Below are 19,874 nucleotides of genomic sequence, written 5' to 3'. Positions count from 1 at the left end.
TGTAACTATACAGTCATGCTTACATTACTGTTTTTCATCACAATTTTTTTTAATCGCTGCTGCTTACCTAATCAAGTCTGCACTTTACAAAATGAAATAGTCTAGAATTTCTTAATGAAATTTCTTTGTTTACACTTGTGTATACGAAATAAAATCTGTCTAAATTTCTCTCCAAGTCTAAATGAGAGTTTGGGCAGTGGTTAATGCTCATAAGAAATTATAAAAACAATCAAATCTATCCATCTTCTGGTTATCTGGGGTAGCAGCCTTAGTAGGGAGCCCCAGACTTCCCTCTCTCCAGCCAGTTGGGCCACTTTCTCAGGGGGAATCCGAAGGTGTTCCAAGGCCAGCTGAGAAACATAGTCACTCCAGCATGTCATGGGTCTTCCTCAGGGTCTCCTTCCGGTGGGACGTGCCTGAACACCTCACCAGGGAGGGGTCCAGGAAAAAAACAAAACACACATAAAGACAAAACCATAAAATAGTGTGGATAGCTCACCTATTGCTTCATTCCCTAAACCCTATTGGCCAAAAAGATGCGTACTCAGGCTTTATAAGGCATTTCTTAACTGGTACAATAATGCCTAAACTGTTAACCTTGTTATCAACAGGAAGGTTCTGGAGGAGGATGTGGATATGACAATTCAAGGGTAAATTATTCTGGGCCTCAGAAAATAAGGTTTAAATGCACCCCCCCCAAAACAAAAAAATAATAATAACACCTAGAAAAAAAAGATATTTACATCAAAACACACACACACACACACACACACACACAAAAAAACCTTACTCATGCTGTAAAGGATTTATCACAATAAATTAAAATGACAGCATTTGAGTGACATCTGTAGTCTGTCTGGTGTCAATACAGCAGGAAATTGAAAAGATATACAAGTTTTGAGTGAAAAATAGCCAGGTGGACAGTGATGACGTAGTGTTGTAGAAAAACTGCAAATGATTGTGGATTCAGCGTTTTGCTGGCTTTCAGCAGCTATTCAGCTTTCTGCTCTTTTTTTAATGGAATTAAGGCCCATGGAAACAGTTTGTTACTGCATGTTGGCTCTCAGTATGCTTTTTTATTTTTTTACATGTTGTTTGAGCTGTGGTTACTGAATATAAGAGGAGTAGTTACTTTTGTAAAGGAGTCTCAGATTAAGATCTGGACAAATGATGAGTATATGTGAATCTCAGAGTTATCCAGCTATGTGTGGCTAAATAGGGATAGCCCCCGTTGTACCCTCATACATTTTCATTGTTAAAGGAAGAACAAGACAAAAAACATATTAGGAAAAAAACTTTATTTCGACCTGGCTGGAATTCACAAATTTTGAGGGAAGCAGAAAAGTCGTTTAGTTCAGTTTGTCAAAATATTTCAGCTTTCCTGAAGGGTCTGGAATGATCTGTGGAGGAAGAATTGATCTTATAAGCGATTTTGAGTATTTCTGGTCATCAGTTTATGTCAAGGTAAAAAAAACAACAACACGTGAATCTTTACAACAAACTAAGGGAAAAATCAGGTTTTCTATATTTTGATGTTTTTTTTTTTTTAGTTAAAACAGAAATACATCTTAGTTCTACTTACAGTGTCACTGCCTGGCTTCCATCCTGCTGGACACACTGCAGGGATAAATAAACAACAGAAATATTAAGTTCATTAAAGCAGAAATACCCCAAATTAAGCGGCTTATTTGAAAACTGATCTTATTTTAGGAAGAAAATATACTGTGGGAGGAAACCTTCCTGTACCTTCTCCATGTTTGTCTGTGTACTGGAAGGCCTGCACCAGCCGCAGCGTCTCATCCACTGATCGGCCCACAGGCAGATCGTTCATGGTGATCTGCCTCAGGATGCCTTTGTCATCGATGATAAAAAGACCTCTGATAGAGACATGGTAGATTAGGGTCAGAGTCAGCAAACCAACAAACACTTTAGTCCTTTTTTCCTACTAAAAAGGATTTACTAATATAAAAAGTTTAGTCAAAAGAATCACCTTAAATAAAACAAACCTTGAAAGAAATGTCATACATTTTTTCCTGATTAGAACATTAATCTTTGCTTGAAAAAGAAACAATTTTCCATTTGAAAATAATGGTTTTGCAGCATAAATTCTTTTTCGAGCAAGAATTATGTGGCTGGGACTGCTTGTCAATACAGTCAAATCCATTCAGACAGAAAAACAGGCAAAAATAATAAAAGTAAAAAAAATCCACACTACTTAACATACTTTCAAGTTTATTTTTAACAGAATAAGAAAAAAAGTAAAGAGCTATTGTGCTTCCACGCCTTTGTCTGGTTTCTGGTAGTTTGTTTGTTTCACTATTCCTGCATTACATAACAGCTTTATCTTAACCTCTGATGATCATAAATCTATTTTTCACCTCAGTGTGTGTCCCTGGTCCTCCAAATAGACGCCATAATCTTTTGAAATCTGGTGAGTGAGGTCAGACAGCAGCGGGATTTTCATGGATCCCAATCCACCCTGCTTCCTGGGGGTGTTGATCCTGTTGAGGACAGAATAGGTCAGCAAAAACACAATCGGTTGTAGATTCTTTAAACTGAGGACCATGTCATATGAAGGAGCCATATAAGTATTTAGATTATGTATTTTATAGAGTGTGCAGGTCTAATGAAAGGGGTTTTAATACCAAGCTAAATGGGTGAACTGGGAGTCCACGGAGCAGGCCACCACCTCAGTATTTATGGCTTGAAACTCGTGCACACGATCACTGAATGCAATGATCTCAGTGGGGCAGACGAATGTGCTGAAAGAGAAAACAAACATGTTTACATATATTTACATGCTTGCAGTCTATGAAAGAAACAATGATATTACACAACATTCTGCTTAAATCAGACGTACAAGTCCAAAGGGTAGAAGAAGAAAACAAGATATTTCCCCTTGTAGTCAGACAGCTTCAGCTCTTTGAACTCCCCGTTGATGACAGCGGTTCCTTCCCAGTTCGGTGCAGGCTTTGAAACTGCAGCAGAGAAAAACAACACCACACAGACAAATGAAACAAATTATTTCCTTTAAAATATTTCCTACTTGTAGAACCTAGTTGTGTAAGAGACTTTTGTATTTCAGAGAAAGATGAGAACGTGAAGAAATGAGAAAAAACATTAAGTGTTTAAGCTGTAACCTGACCTGACATGATAAAAGATAGGAAGGACATCCGAGGGAGTGTAACCTTTCAGATTTCTGATGGCCTAGACATTTTTCAATCAGGCTGTCAGCTTCCATACTGTTACAATTTTCCAAAGTTTACTTTCTAATAGGGTTGTCACAATACTAAACTTTTCAACTCGATACTGATACTAAGGAAAATATTCGATACTCGATACCATTTTCGATACCACAAGGATAAAAACAAAGACTCCAAAATTCTACAGAAATATTTTCATTAATAAATAAAATACAATAAAAAAATGCAATAAAGGTTGTATGCTGTGCACAATATTAAGCAAGCTTGTTAAAAAACTTATAAAATGAAAATTAAGTGTTCCTTCCTTGGCTATGCTTTGCACACATAACAATAACACTAGCCAAAACGGTTAAGAAACAAAAATAATTCTCAGCAGCTGAACCTCTTACCAAAAAAAAGTCTGAAACTGAAAAGTGCACAGAATTATTCAATCACACAGTGTTCTGAAAGTGCATTGTCCTCTATTCTGCAGTTTAGATGAACGACTGCTTAGGTGCCACTGGTGGTGGCACTGTATCGCTACTTTTAAAAACAAGTATTGTATCCGGATACAACTTTTTTGAGTATCTATACTTTTGACAACCCTACTTTTTAAACAATGTTTTACAAATTAAAGGACAGAAAATGGCCATAGATAGATGAATAATTAACAAAACAGATGGGTGGACGAAATCGGTAAATGGATAAGCGGATCTAATCCATATTTTTAGACAGTGTGAGAGGGCATCAAGTGTAAATGAATAATATACACTGCTGATAAAAATAAAAGGGAACATGTAAACAACACAGTACAACTTCAATTAAAGCAAACTCCAGTGTAAACCAAAGTTTCCAACACTGATTGACAATTGATTTCCCACGCTGTTGTGTAAATGCAACAGACAACAGGTGGAAATTATTGGCAATTAGAAAGACACACTCAATAAAGGATTAGTTCTGCAGGTGGGGACCACAGACCACTTCTCAGTGCCTATGCTTTCTAGCTGATGTTTCGGTCACTTTTTAAAATTAGTGGTGCTATCACACTCGTCGTACCATGAGGAAGACTATAAAAGCCACACAGGAGACTCAGGTAGTGCAACTCATCCAGGATGGCACATCAATGCGAGCTGTGGCAAAAAGATGTGCTCTGTCGGTCAGCATAGTGTCCAGAGGCTGGAGATGCCACCAGGAAACAAGCCAGTACACCAGGAGACATGGAGGAGGCCCTTAGGAGGGCAATAACCCAGCAGTAGGACTGCTACCTTGCAGGACAAGTGACATTTTCCAGCGAAAACCAGGATCGGTGAATTTGCAGTTGGCGCCCTGTGCTCTTAACAGATGAAAGCATGTTCATATTGACCACATGTGACAGACGTGACAGAGTCTGGAGACGGCATGGAGAGCGATCTGCCTGCAACATCCTTCAGCATGACCAGTTTGGCAAGTGGGTCAGTAATGGTGTGGGGAAATTGGTAGCATCACTGCCATTAGGTAGCGAGATGAAATCCTCAGACCCCTTGTGAGCTGGTGCACTTGGCCCTGGGTTTCTCCTAATGCATCACAATGCTAGACCTCATGTGGCTGGAATGTATCAGCAGTTCCTGCAAAATGAAGGCATTGAAGCTATAGACTGGCCCATCAGTTCCCCTAACCTGAATCTAATTGAGCACATCATGTCTCTATCCATCCACCAATGTCACATTGCAGCACAGACTGTCCAGGAGTTGGTTGATGCTTTCGTCCAGGTGTGGGAGGAGATCACTCAGGAGACCATCCATCACCTCATCAGGAGCACAACCAGGCGTTGTAGGGAGGTTATAGGAACATGGAGGCCACACACAATACTGAGCCTAATTTTGACCTGTTTTAAAGACATTTCATCAAAGCTGGATCAGTCTGTAGCGTTTCTCGACTTTAATTTTGTGTGCAACTCCAAATCCAGGCCTCCATTGGTTAATAAGTTTGATTTCCATTGATGGTTTAGGTCAGATTTCGCTTTCAGCACATTTAACTTTTAACAATGAGAATGTTTGATGAGAATATTTCATTCAGCCCAAGGATGATTGATGGTTCCCTTTATTTGTTTTTTCAAACAATGCATTTAAAATGCTCTTTTTTTTCCATTCTGAACTTTCAAATCCTCCAACTTTAATAGGTTACCTGACTTCATCAGAGGGTATAAGGACCCTAATATTTCCTCCATAATATTTGGATTAAAGAGCAAAACCTGGTCAAATATCCATAAAACAACTATTAGGTTTGTAAACATATAAAGTTGAGTAAATATCTCAAATGAGCAACTAAATGAACATCCACTTAGCTTTAGTTTGACAAATAAAAAATAGAAAGCGGATAGGATTCAATATGAATTTGAAAACAATTCATTTGTCTTATTTCATGATAAATACCCTCTATCCAGGCATCTTTGTTGTTTTTAATATCCATCTGTTCTAATTTATTTAATTTTTTGATTGAACAAATAAAATCCAAGAGAGCAAAACAAATGGACAAACAAATGAAAAAATAGTTGCAGTAACACTAATGTAATCCTACACCTTTCACTCCATTTCCTGTTCCTACCACTCTGACTGCAAGTATGGGTTCATGGTGTTTGGCCTCTGTCTCCAATTACTCATGATCCTAATGAATAGCATGCTGTCAGTCATTTCTAAAAGCAGACCAAGTTATACCTGTGGATTCATGGACCATATGGCAGAGATATACCGCAAAATGTCCCCACTGTGGGACAATAAAGGGATTTTTCTATTCTAAAAAGGAAAATAAGCAGAAGCAATCAGAGCAAACACATCTGCCACACGCTGAAAGGCTTTAGATAAGACAAGCTGTTTTAAAAGGGTTTGTATTTTGTATAAATACACATATAAACATCTGTGAGTGAGCATGTGTTGTTGTCGTCGCAGGGTCATGTGTCAGAACCACCCAATCAAGTTCACACACTGACGTGTCCTACAGAAGTGAATCCAACTGATGGGAAAATGTTTTTATTTCTGACCTGAAATCTAAGTGGATTTTAAAACCTACCAGGAAATAAGTGTTTATAATGATAGATACCCAGGATGCATTTCTCTCCCTCACAGCAGCTGCTGTCATGTAGATGAATGCGCGCCTTCAGTCTGCAGATGTTTAATCACCGGTGGGTTTATAAATATAAAAAATTCAGGTGGAGGAACTCACTCTTGGCTTTGCTGAGGTGCAGGGAATGGTCGGACACCGGCACACGGAAAGCCTCTCCGGGATAGACGTGTCCTCCAGCGTAGTTGTGACACTGGGAGTTCTTCAGGTGAGCGCTTTCGTCTGCAGATGTAGCTGCGCTAAAAAGCAGCAGAGCTGCGCAGAATGCGCACAGCAGCTCCTTTGCACATGGGCTCAGACCAGACTCCATTGTGTCGTCTCCCTGTGAGCACGTAGCTGGAAATCGACGTGTTTCAGACTTTCCGCTGGAATGAAGCGCTTTTCCTTATTTTCTTCTTCTTCTTTTTTTGGAAATTTGCTGAAGCTGAAGTCATCAATGCACTACCGCCACCTTCTGGTGCTAATTAAACACTAATAGATGATGGAAAATGTATGAGGTGATTCTTGTCACATTAATTTCCCTGCTTAATTTAAACAGTTTCTTTTTTTCCACCATCATAATGACATGGGAGGACCAACTCTTTCATATTTAAAAATATGGCAGAAATGCATACAGAAATGTAAAACCGACAGGTAGAAATAAATAGTATTAAAGAAATAAATAGGGTAAAAAAAAAAATACAAAGGAAGAAAAAAACATACAAAATATTATCACACACACATAAATACTTAAAAAATAAGTAATAAATAAAAAAGTTAAAGATTATAACGTACAATAAATACGGTAATTATTAAAGGAGAATAAATGAAGAAGATAATTGAAAGAAATTTATACATTTGTCTCATTGTATAATTTAATTTCTACCTACATTTATTTATTGTATTTTGGGGGGCAATTAATTTTATGCTTATTTATTTATTTATTTCTGTATTTATTTTTAAATATGACAGAGTTGGTCCTCCATAGTATGAAAGTAAAAGCAGATAATTGGTTTTGCAATAAATATGATCTTAAAGGTTTATGTATCTTCAGCCTGAAAAATCGAATACCTCTAAATTAAATCCAGTGCAAGCAACTGTCATTACCAACACATTTCCAATTTAAGGAATAAAATGGCTTAAAAGGTTTTAAACCAATCAAAAGAGTTGAACGGGTGTTTCTTTGTTGGAACATTTGTCTCACCATCAATAGTACTTGATTATCTTAAATTTGAAATTGCAGTATACATTTCAAACCAATGAAATGCATAGTGAATGTAGTGATGGCATTTAAGCCTTCAGACATCACTTTCCATACATCAGAGGTGATATGAAATGCTTCCTTTAAGGAAGAGTGTGAAAGGCTTTCCAGCCTCTGTATCTTTTCCTATTAAGAGCAAACCAATCAGAAAAGAAACCCAAACCCTCATGTTAACGTGAGAGGGGCTGCAAAGATCCACAGCTCAGGTTAGTTATTATTTTGAGAAGCATGTTTTCAACATATCTAGCTGTTGTGGGAGATTGGCAAACCAAGCACCTTTGCTTAAAAAAAAAAGCCAGCTGATCTGATCAAAAGGCAAAGATAAACATAGAAGGAAAACATTGTTTTAAATAAAATAAAGAAATGTGACCCTGAAATATTTATGAAAAACATAACTGTGGAGGTGTCATGCTGTGGGATCCTCTTAGGCAGGGGTACAGAAGCTGCTTTTTCCAACTCATGAGCAGAATAATACTGGAAGAAAACCCATTTGAAGATGCAAAATTCAACAACAGGATGTGTGTGCTGGAAGACAAATATGCTTTACTTGAAGCTTTGTTAATTTTATACTATCAGGAAATTTTAGATCAAGAGTTTACAGTCTTACCTCTAAATAATAAATACTTAAAAAATAAGTAATAAATAAAAAAGTTTAAGATTATAACGTACAATAAAAACGGTAATTATTAAAGGATAATAAATAAAGAAGCTAATTTAAACAAATTTATATTTTACCGAAAGCTTTAATTTTCTTATCAGGAAATTTTCAGATCAAGAGTTTACAGTTTTACCTCTCCAAATCCAAGTTTTCCACAAGCAATATCTTTTTTTACAAGCAATCAAATTGTAGCCACGTTCATAAGGATGCCTTGTATTCCAACACATCTTCATGAGGAGATTCTCTTCTTTATGTCTCATAAATAGCCTTCTTCTTCTAATCTAATATGTAATCTTTCTGGAAAAGAAAAGTTTAAGCAAAAAAAAAAAAAAAAAAAAAAAGAAGCAACGTGACTATTGGTTCCAAAATGAGAAGCTCCATAAAACATTTTACCTCAGCTTGTCTAAGACACCACATTCATTTTCCAGACATTAGATCCGTCAGGCACAGATACAGATATGAGAAAACTCTGCAATAATTTGATTAAATGGAAATATATCGTTTTAAATAGAAGTCCAGCGAAAAGAGGCAGGATAAAAAAAAGCAGTCCGAAGTTGATTTATTGAAAACAAAGGAAAAGAGTTCAAAGACATAGGTGTTTCAACATGGGGATTTTTATTAAATTGCACCTTAAAAAATCACCAGAGCGTAACATCAAGATGGTAAATATGGAAAACAATATCCATCATTTAATGGGGAAAACCAACATCCAAGTGCTTAACGCTAAAAAAAAAATATTTAAATTTAGGAGGCTTAAGTTAAGCGTCATAGGTACTTCTTTGAAGTGTTAAATTGATAGATGGGAACTTCCAATAATCCATCAGGACTGGCAATTTAAACAGCATATACAGCTCAACAGTCACAATATTAATCAAAAATATAAATAAATGTATTTTATTGAGAATGTGGCAACAGTGTCAATAAAATGTATGAGATGACCTATCCTCTGTTTCTGTGTCATTTCATTTGTTTTAATTTCATATCAGAAATGGAGCACTACAAGTAACGAAACTGAGCTGCTAAGAAAAGGGCATAAAACTTACCACCAGTAAGTTAAAGTAATAGATTAAGTCCTGATGTCTGTAGCAGATTTTAAATGACGAGTGGAGTGTGTGTGGGGGGATGAAAATACTGAAAGTTGAACCCTTTAATGTCAGTTTAAGAACATATTTGCAATTTATGACCCTCATCTTTAAATGTGACAGTAATATAACGGTTAAAGCTCTGGGTGTGATGCACTCAGTTACGGTACATTATGTGAAGTGATCACATAGCTGTCTAAGAAGTCATTTTTTACAGCTGAACTGAGGCAATTTGAACATTAGCTTACAGACTTCAGTTTGGCCCACGGGTTGGTGCCGCGCACCTCAACCGGTGGATTGTTGGAAAAGATGTGGTTGCACAGCTCCTCCAGAGGGGGTTCAGGATCTGTAGTGGCAAACTGAGCTGCATCTTCGATTTCCTTTCTCACGTCCACATCGATCTCCTGTAGATGTAACGCAAGCAAATGGTTATGCTATAGAGGATCTATAAACAGCAGAATTATTTGCAGGGTGGATAAAGCGGCTTACGAAAATATTTCATTTAAGTTCAATTCTACTTTATTAATCCCAAAGGGAATATCAGTTTCAATTTCTATTTCCTATTAACCTTTTTTATATCTACAACAGGCTTCTGTATATGTACTATCAAAAGCAGCAGATGAAGACAGAATAACAGTTTCCAAAAGGAAGAAAACAGAACCACTATAACACATGAATCAGTGTTTAATCTGAACCTTTCCCCTGGAGTTCTGAAGGGGTATTGGTTTGCCCGAGCATTTGAATATATAGCATACACACCATCATGTTAATAATTTTCATAGCCTGTTTGTTATGTCCTGGATATGTCTAATGATAATAAACTGAGGGTTTGTTAAAACCTCAAAGTTCTTGGCAAATGTCTTGCAAAAAAAAAAAATCTATTCTTAAAGTCTATTACAAACTTCATATGCTCACTGTGGTCATCTAGTGGTTAATAAACAGACCTAAACATCTAAATACTGATCATTTCGGCCAGAATGTGAGAAGTAGTAATAAAAGTAGGATGGAATAGCTTACAGTGCTTTTTTAACTAATTCTCACTTTAATTAACACCTATTTGTGGGAAATCTGACCAAAAAGTCCTTCTGAACAGGCAAAAACTTCCTCTTTTCTCCACTGGTAGAATAATCCCCAAGTTGCAAACCACAGCAAAATAATTCTACAACAAAAGCAACTACTGAGAAAAACAGAATGTTTGTTTTCCAGGTTCTGCAATTTTGTGAGCCAAGACTCGTGAAAAGTGTTTGTTTTGTCCCCCAGACATTTAAAAACTTTCTTGTGAATGGTGGCTTTCTGTATTACCTCCGCCAAGGAGGCTCTGTTTCAAGTAGAGTTTTTGCTTGTGTTTGTTTGTCTGTGTACAGGATAACTGGAAAAGTCCTGAACGGACATTTTTACTCAATCCATTCACCTTTGGTGATGAGCCACATAATAATCCGGATGCAGGAATCTTTTTAAAGGATTCTTTAACATTATTCCCCACTAAACCACAAAGTGGCAGCAGTGACTATTGACAGCTTCAGCATCTGACTCAAAAAAGTCCACAAGTATTATAAAGAAGAAAGAAAAGAAAGTAAAAAAAAAAAAAAACTCCTGAAAGGGACCCGTGTCTCATTTAAAAGTCTCAACCTGCTGATCAAATAAGAAAGCCAACTGCAGGGAGAATGAAGAAGGTAAGAGCAGAACAAACACCAGAGGCTGCAGACACATGTTTAGCCTTATTCATACATTCATAAAATTATTGTTAGGAAATTGTTATCAAAGATGCACCTTATGGAAATTCATTGACATTTGGTAATGATCCAGATCATGTTTGAGTTTAACTATGTGTGTAAGTCACAATATGGGGCAAAATTTGCTGCTTGGTGGTGGATGTCTGTGCTGTGAGTGCTTTTCAAATTTATATTTCATTTTATTTTTACTGGTTCTCAGAGGAAGTCAGTGTTCGTAGAATACCATATCATGTGTACAAGACGTTTGAAAATTTACCCTCTTTGCCATCAGTTTCAGTATCAAGCAAACCTCTGCACTGGAAAAAAAAATTGAAATCTAGATAAGTAATTTTATCATAAAATAAGTGCATTTGTTCTTGGATTGAGGAGGTAAAAGAGACATTTTGCCAATAAACAAGACAATTTAAACCTAAAATAAGAAAACACAATTGGATTGTCTTATTTCAAGTGCATATTATCTAATTATCTTATTTTAAGAGTAAAAATATTCCATTGGCAAACTGCAAAAACAAAAAATTTCTTATATTAAGTGTTTTTACTCTTAATTTGAGTAGGTAAATGCGATAGTTTGCCAGTGGAATGAGTGTTTTTAGTCTTAAAATAAGATAATTAGATAATATGCACTTGAAATAAGATAATGCAATTGTGTTTTCTTATTTTAAATGTAAATTGTCTTGTTCCATTGGCAAAATGTCTCTTATTGCCTCAATCCAAGAACAAATGAACTTATCTAGATTTGGATTTTTTCCAATGATTTACCTACTTAAATTAAGTATAAATACACTTAATTTAAGACATTTTTACTTGCTTCTAGGTCGTTTTTTAAGTGTGAGGCTTTTACCAAACAGCTGGATTTATATAATCATGCCTGGAAGCTATATTCTCGATGTATTTGGGTCTTTACAAACACAAGAATCATGATTGGCTAAAACTGAACCTTGGTAGGAGAGCACAATCAGCTCAGAGGGTTCTGCTGAATGTCCGATCTTTCCCCTGAACAGATCCGATTGGAGTGGAACTAAACCTTTGTGCTGCAAATTATCAGACATAATCCTAACCTGGCAAACTAGATATTAAATTAAACACAGATGGGCATTGCCTATTCAGCTAGATTTTACATAAAGGCATCAGCGTAAAAGGTGCCACGTAGAAATGCACCACGTGACAGCAGGCCTAAGACATAAAATCTTATTACTATTTGTGGCTGTAATGTGAAACAGTTTAAAGGCTGTTAATACATCTTTAAGGCACTTTGTCATACTGAAGATGAAAAGAGTCTTGGTTATAGTTTTTCATTTAGGCTAACAGTGTCCTCCTTTACAGGGCAGAAGTATTTGTTACCTTGAGCTCCTCCACGCTTGCCATGTTATTGCTGAGAAGGCGATCCTTCAGTAGGGAGATAGGGTCGCTCTTACTGCGAACCTCCTGGATCTCTTCACGCGTCCGGTAGCTAAAAGAGCAGATTGGTGGAGGGATGTTGCAGGGGTTGAATACAATAATCACAATTTTACACTATGCAAGGAGTGTCAGAGGTTGGTCCTCGAGGGCTGCTATTCTGCAGGTTCTAGAACTTTCCCAGCTTTAACAACTGAATTAGATTACTACAGCTCAACAAAAATCTGGTAAACATCTAAAACGTTAAGGAAACTGGCCCTCGAGGACTGACCTTAGTCACTCAAGAAAATATATCTGAATCTAAAAAAAACTATTTTCTGCAACATTTACAGCTTTTGGGTCGTGTTTGGACTTATTGTGAAGGTTTTGCAATTTCTGTGTTCAAATGTTGCAGGATACAAATTAGAATTAAGAAAAATCCTATCTTTGATTGTCTGTTATCCTGTCAAGGTTAATAAGCAAAAGCCAATAGCAGGATGATTTTTTCAGTTTATCCCTGGGCTGTCAGAGCATTGAAAGGGCACTACTGAGGGAGAGACAATATATGAAGACTACTGCAGGAACAAAAGTAAGAAGCAAGGGGCAGCAGCACAGAGATCACGACAATTAACATTTTCAATTTAGTAACAAGAGACCAAAACAGTGGAGATGTTGTGATCACATACCTGACACCAGGGTCACTCATACTGTGTCCATGGTAACGGTATGTCTGTAGTTCCATGAGAATTGGACCCTGTTTAATGGTAGAAAGAGAACCCATTAGGAATGAAAAAAAGATGTAGATGTAAAATTTCAATCCAAGCATTTCATCAAGACCAACCTTCCCAGACCGGCAGTGCTCAGCTGCAAATCTGGTTGCTTCACGAACACACAGAATGTCCATCCCATCAACCTAGTAACAAAATAAAAAAGTCATTTCAACAAAGAGTTATGGGCTGTTTAAAACGATAGTCTGTATTTCCTGCAACAAACTGCCATTACAGGATAGAGAAAAATCAGATGCCCAAGTTTACACAGCAAAAATCGAAATCTAAAGTCATTTTTTCTTAAAATAAGTACATTTATTCTTGAATTGAGGAGGTAAGGCAGACACTTTGCCAATGGAACAAGATAATTTATATTTAAACTAAGAAAAAAAATGCATTGTCATACATACACACACATATATTTATATATATATTTTTTTCTTTTTTTTTTACAATTTTGGTATAATTGCTACACAAGGTGGGTTGCTCTTTCAGCTACGGACACTTTTTAGAGTCTCTAAACTCCGGTAGGCAATTAATCGATTATTAAATTAGTTGATGATTATTTCAACAATCGATTATTCACGATTGTTTCAGCTCTAGAAAACAGACTTAATTTAAGACATTTTAATTTATTTCTAAAAGGAGGCATGTCAAAATCTTTTACCCTGAGACCAGGAATAAATTCTCCCCTCTTGAAGTAGTCGGTGCTGGCTGCAGCTCGCTCCACTGACGTTCCCATGCCGTACCTGTTGTTCTCACAGATGAAGATAACAGGCAACTTCCAAAGAGCCGCCATGTTGTAGGTTTCAAAAATCTGACCCTGTAACACAAAAGGAAATGATCGAATATAAAATTCAATGTTTTGGCAGATTTTGATAGCATGATTAGCTTTTGGAGCTGAGAGTAAATAAAGTAAGTAAAGGTTCATTTATATGGCACCTTTCACAGACAACAGGTTTGCAAAGTGCTTTACAAATGTGTAGAATTAAGAGATAAAACTGTATAAAACATTATAATAAAATAGTCATAATAAAAAGCTGACAAACAGGATTTGTTTAAAAAGCTTTGTGAAAAAGATAAGTTAAGAAGGGGCGATCTCTTCTAGTCTTGAAACGGTTAAAAGGGATCATGAGAAGTTCTTATCTAATGACCTCAACCTTCAAGAAGGGATAAAAAGACACAACAGAGCTCTAATGTCAGAGGACGGCCGACCATGGAGAGCTTTAAAATTCAGCACCAAGATTTTAACATTGAGAAGAACAAAAACCAGTAAATCTAAGAAATTCTTCAGTTACAATAACATAGTTAGAATTACATTTATTTATTATAAAATCATCACTCTCATATCGATGCACAAAAGCCAATAACATTGAGTAAAATGTACATTATAAAGTCACAACTTTTGCGGCCATCAATCAGCTGCTGCAGATTTCTATTAAGTGGTTATTAGGTTCCTGCCTGGTTTACAGAGAGGCTGTAAAAGATATCCAAAAATGCCCAATGGGATTTAGTTTGATGATTTCAGGGGCTCAATGTCAATCAACTTCATTAAGTCATAAAAATATACAAAATAAAATTTGGCTTTCATGTTTTCTTAGGATCAACATCAGGTTAAAATGTCCAATTTGACCATTTGGCTCAAAGAAGTCAATCCGGTCTTTTATTTCAAGTGTGTTGGACTGAGCCAACCTGAAACAGGTAGGAGGTCTGATGTTTGACGGATCTGGGAGTTTTTCCTTCTTTATTATTCCATCCAATGCACCGTTATCAGTCCCACTAAAATAGAGCCATGTGATACTACCACCATCGTCTTCATACTGACCTGTCCCTATAGGAACTTGCTAATTCTGGTCTACCTTGAAGGAGCCCATTTTAAAGCAGGGGCAGTTTGATTAATCAGGAAGCTCTTAGTCCCTGACAGATTTCACATAAAGAAACTTAGATTTTTCATCTGATGTTTAGGAAGAGCCCAGAAATCACCAATTGTCTGAGGATGATCATCTGGGGCTTGTCCCTGACCTTGGCAAAAAGCTGCTTACTTATAACAGTTTATTGATATTGGGGTGTGTCCAAAAGTTCTAAATCTTTAATTGTCTCTTTGTATATCTGGGTTTCCTTTTACAGACTTTCCTATAGCTCTGTTAAATTTTTCTATTCAAAAAGTATAGTTTTAAACTGGGAATACTAGTTACAGGCAATCATGAGCATGAAAAACAAGGAAACCTATAGAATCTTAATTGTAAACATACAAAATGTAATGCATGTATGTATTTGAGCCTTTATGCATAATATTAAGCATATTTTTATCCTGTGTGAAATTTTGAGGCTCAACCTCAACAAGAACGAGTTTAACTGTTTCTTGTTTGTTCAAATCATTGATGTTGTATTTCAAACTATTCTCACAACCAAAAATAACAGAACAGTCCAGAATGAAAAAATGCTTTATACGTGATTATATGTTATCTGTCAGAAAAAAATGTAGCACTGTTTACCAAAGTGCAATAAGCCATTTATTAATCTTTAAAACTATTGAAAAATTGCTACAGAAACAATAGCCAGAGCTCATATCTGTAGTTATTTTGTGCTGATTCTGGCTCCAATTCTCTGGAAATTGGTAAAACAAATTAATGTTCATGAATCCTGGGTATTGGAGATAAGCAGTATCGGCTGATCAACGTTGTGAAAATTCAAAACAAATAAATGGCAGCGATCTGTGTCTTACCTGGTTGGCAGCGCCATCACCATACAAACAGACACACAGCTCGTCAGATCCCTTATATTTGCAGGCTAGTGCCACGCCAGCACCCAGAGGAACCTTTAAAGAAGACACAGATACATGTATAGGTTTAGGTCTGATTACATTATTAAGAAAGAATATTTTAGTTCAGCAATGAGGCGTTACACAGAGAGACTTCTGCAACCTACCTGAGCCCCGACAATCCCATTTCCACCATAGAAATTTTTACAATACATATGCATAGAGCCTCCCTTGCCCTTTGCAATACCACCTCTTCTGCCTGTATAAAAACAAGTAGAGAGAAATTGATGTCAAACATAGAAGAGTTCGAGGTTTTTAATCAACAAATGGATTCATCACAGACAAACCAGGGTTAACCTTTAACCTGGGCTGACCTTCAGGCAATGACAGCATGTGCAGACATCAAAGCCATAGATAATTATTACCCAACTCTGGAGCGTGGCATGCCACAGAGATATTAAACTCTGTCTTGTTTTTTTTCATCTATTCCGTCTGCTCTACAGAAAGTATGATTCCTCACCGTCGAAGCAGCTCCAGCTTTTACCGACAATCAAACTGTGAAATAAATCTCCCGTGTAAATTATGTGCAAGTGAGTCCTATGTGCTCTTTCAAACCGAAATTAAAAAATATTCAAAATTTAAATTTTCTAAGTAAGCATTTATAATAGAAGCTGAAATGATCTACTTTCACCCTTCTGTATGGCTTCATTCCCACTGCAGGCTAATAGGGCCCACATCTGATGTAAAGGCTCAGATCTGGGATATATTTGAATTTTTTAAGTCATATTTGAGCCACTTTTATTTGTGGTCCTGGATGTGACTCCAGTGGGAACTACCAAGGTGGATTAGATGCAACTTTGACGCCACTTTCCATCACATTCATCACAACTTTGCGCCACCCAACAGGAAACAGCAGCAGTTAGCAAAATAGACGAGAGCTGAGAAAGTATTGAAAAATGGAGAGGGAGACAGCGAGGCCAGCTTATAAACAGAGATTACACCTCATTTAAGCCTAATTGAAAGGCTCATAGGAACCATTTGGATGTGGAACAGTTTGTTTAGATACATTTTCATACAACCCTTCAAACAGAAGATTTTAAATTGCTGTCATGGTTTACAAGCATGTGTCTATCTGTCCACTGTTGAAGCCCAAAACATTGGGTGGCATCAAGTCTTCCACTTTTAGAGTTGGGAGGAGAGCTGCTGGATAAATGAGTAAAATATGTTAAGGTTCTGAATAAAAGTCCCCATAAAGCTGATAAAATTCCTGCCCCACCATCGCTTACTGTGTTTGCATCCAGTCTGTTTTGCTAAAATTGCAGATTTCAATGAGATGTAACAATAAAGGCTTTTACTCTCCTTTTATTTATGCTCTTCCCACACAACAATAAATGGCTTCTATTGTTCACTTAAACTATAACATCTATTTCTCTGTGTTTAATGTTAAGCTGCATGTCAACATTTTTTATTGTTCTTATGCAGGTCAGTTAGGTGCTAAATCAGTTCACACTGAAGTCAGGTACAGGCTACATTTTAAACCTAATTGGAGCAACCACAAAAAATAATTTGGATTTGGGCATTAAGAACATAGAATACAGGTCTAGATCTGCAAGGGAAATTAATCAATCATAAGATGAATTAGCTGGCACTGTGGGCTCACCAGTGAGTTCAGCCATGATCTCCTTGACAGTCCCCCCCCTTGTTAAAGTGTAGCCGTGTGCACGGTACGCTGTGATCAGGTGGTCTGTTGGCTTAATCGATGCTTCGATCCCTACAGCACAAGCTTCCTGCAAAGGAAAAAAAAAAACAATAAAAAAAAAAAAAAAAAAAGACGCATTTCACATTTATAAATATTCTAAAAAAAAAAAAAAAAAAAAATAGCCTTTATTTTATGCATTTCTCTCGTTGAAGAATCTGTTCCCCTCTCAAACTCTTCCATTTTAAATTGATAACCTAAAACATTCTTGAATTAACACAGTGATTCTGTATTCTGCTCTGTATGGTCTGAAGTATATTCTCACCTGGCCATCATACAAGTGACAGAACCCTCTAATGATCTTCTGCTTGTAAAGCTGATCTGCCTTCAGCTCCATCCGCCTCATAGTCTGCATGGTGCGGTAGTACTGCAGCCCCTCATCCCGGGTCATAACCACCTCAGTGGCGGGGGCCTCGTCCAGCTTGAAGACGTCACTTTTCTTCAGACAAGTGAAAAAAAAGGACGTATAAAGTTAGCAACTTGAATCTGTGTTCAACAATTTAATAGAATTTGATTTTGTGTAGTGAATTACGCAAGCGGTACTCTTGTTCTTATATCGATTTTTGATACAGTTTTAAATGTTTTGCCCTACTGGTGAAATTTAATGTTAATTAATCTGTAGGAGAGGATCTCAACATCTTATTATTCCCCTTTTCCACGCTTCAAGATCCACTGATGTGTTTAAATCTTACCTTTATTTCAAAGGTAGCCTGGGAGGTGAAGTCAGCATAGTTTCGTGCCGACACAACCGCTGCAGCTCCCTGTCAAAGGCGGAGGAAAAGCAACAGCATTAAAGGTTTCATTACTAGCAAGAGTTTCACAACATCTGTCAACCAATAGAAACCATTTCATTATAAAGTGAGTCACAGATGCTAATGTGTTTCCACCTCCCACCCCTTACTTATCTAATATTATTTGTTGTTGTTGTTTTTTTTTGGTGCCAACAGTATAACTACGTTTTGTTGTTAATGTTACACTGACAAAGTGATGCCTTAATTTACCTGATCAGTTTTTTTTTCTTTTATCCACCAGATAATCTGTAGGTTAATCATTCAAGTGTGTATATGCCTAAATGGAAATGTTTTGGTATGTATTTTTCCTTCAAAAGATAGATTTCTATTTAATTTCATAATGTCATTAGAATGTTTGAAAGGGCATGCTAAGACAATAATAACAGCTATATCTTAGGTCACCATTGTAAAATGGTGACCTAAGATATAATTTTGACTGAATAACACAGCTATAACAGGTCTACTACATGTTATTATTTCACAGCAGTTAAAAGGACTCAACCATTGCTTTTTTTTGAATGATTCAAAGCATTATCTACTTTACTTCTTATTAAGATATTATTAATTAATTTCAATCATAGCTTTTAGCAGCTTTCAATCTATTCTGAAATAAAAAAAAAACTAATAAGTGCTTAGGAAATATTACAGCTGTCTTAACTTTAACCTACGTAGTAGATATTAATGTAATTTAACATTTCTTGGTGAAATCTTTACCAAAATACCTACTGACACCACTATTTTAGATGAGGAATATCACAGTTTCTACACAAACACGTTTTATGTTACTGTCAAAATGCAAAAAATGTGAAGATTTGTGTTAATATTACATGTTTTATAACCCTGTAACTTCTCTTATGCACTTTAAAGCATACCGACTTGTTTTGAAACAAGCTAGCTCTGAAACTGCATTTTACAACAACATCTGGGTTCGGGTAATCAGATTTATAATGTCAATGTACGTTTAACTAAATAATTGAGTTTCTGTATGTCTAGGCGCTAAAAAATGGATTACAGTTATATATTTGTTTGCAGGGGTTAGCTTTGTTAGCGCGACCTGCTATCAGCCGGCCGGGCTCACAAGGTCAGAAAACAGCTGACAGGTTGTTAGGGATAAACAAACACGGTTTCATGGTTAGGTAGGTTAACTAAATGCGAGCTAAGACACGCCTTGGTTTGATAAAAAGTTTCACTTACATTTCTCTGAGCGCAGGCCCTTAGTACGGTGGAAATATTGGTCAGCATCTTTCCCTCCAGCAAGGTACAACACGTACCCGTCCTTCTACCCAGCCACTGATTTGTCCTTCCGGGTCCGATGGCGCCTCCTCTTCTTCTTCGCACTTGAATACCGACAGCTAAACCGGTGCTGCCGCGAGCGGATGGCTTGACAACTGTAACACTTCTTCTTCTTCTTGTTGACATTTTTACGGCGGTTGG

At 36.7% G+C, this 19,874-nt stretch overlaps 2 protein-coding genes across 2 annotated transcripts; both read right to left on the bottom strand.

Annotated features, from left to right (window-relative positions):
• Window positions 1-1,281: 1,281 nt before the first annotated feature.
• Window positions 1,282-6,688, bottom strand: prdx4 (peroxiredoxin 4). Its single transcript, XM_038277450.1, has 7 exons — window positions 6,381-6,688; window positions 2,861-2,978; window positions 2,646-2,762; window positions 2,379-2,501; window positions 1,747-1,877; window positions 1,583-1,617; window positions 1,282-1,400 (listed from the first exon to the last, which is right to left on the bottom strand). Exons 1-7 carry the CDS (start codon window positions 6,586-6,588, stop codon window positions 1,350-1,352), a joined length of 783 nt encoding a protein of 260 aa, XP_038133378.1. The 5' UTR covers window positions 6,589-6,688; the 3' UTR covers window positions 1,282-1,349.
• A 2,080-nt stretch (window positions 6,689-8,768) lies between these two features.
• Window positions 8,769-19,874, bottom strand: pdha1a (pyruvate dehydrogenase E1 subunit alpha 1a). The gene is made up of 11 exons (XM_038277437.1): window positions 19,635-19,874; window positions 18,342-18,410; window positions 17,915-18,088; window positions 17,554-17,680; window positions 16,061-16,152; window positions 15,858-15,950; window positions 13,800-13,955; window positions 13,207-13,278; window positions 13,052-13,119; window positions 12,333-12,441; window positions 8,769-9,662 (listed from the first exon to the last, which is right to left on the bottom strand). Exons 1-11 carry the CDS (start codon window positions 19,857-19,859, stop codon window positions 9,498-9,500), a joined length of 1,350 nt encoding a protein of 449 aa, XP_038133365.1. The 5' UTR covers window positions 19,860-19,874; the 3' UTR covers window positions 8,769-9,497.

This window comes from Cyprinodon tularosa, unplaced genomic scaffold (assembly GCF_016077235.1).
Source record: "Cyprinodon tularosa strain WSP-4 unplaced genomic scaffold, ASM1607723v1 ctg101, whole genome shotgun sequence".
Lineage (NCBI taxonomy): Eukaryota > Metazoa > Chordata > Actinopteri > Cyprinodontiformes > Cyprinodontidae > Cyprinodon > Cyprinodon tularosa.
Note: the sequence above shows the minus strand (reverse complement) of the source record. Positions and strands in the feature narration are given on the sequence as shown.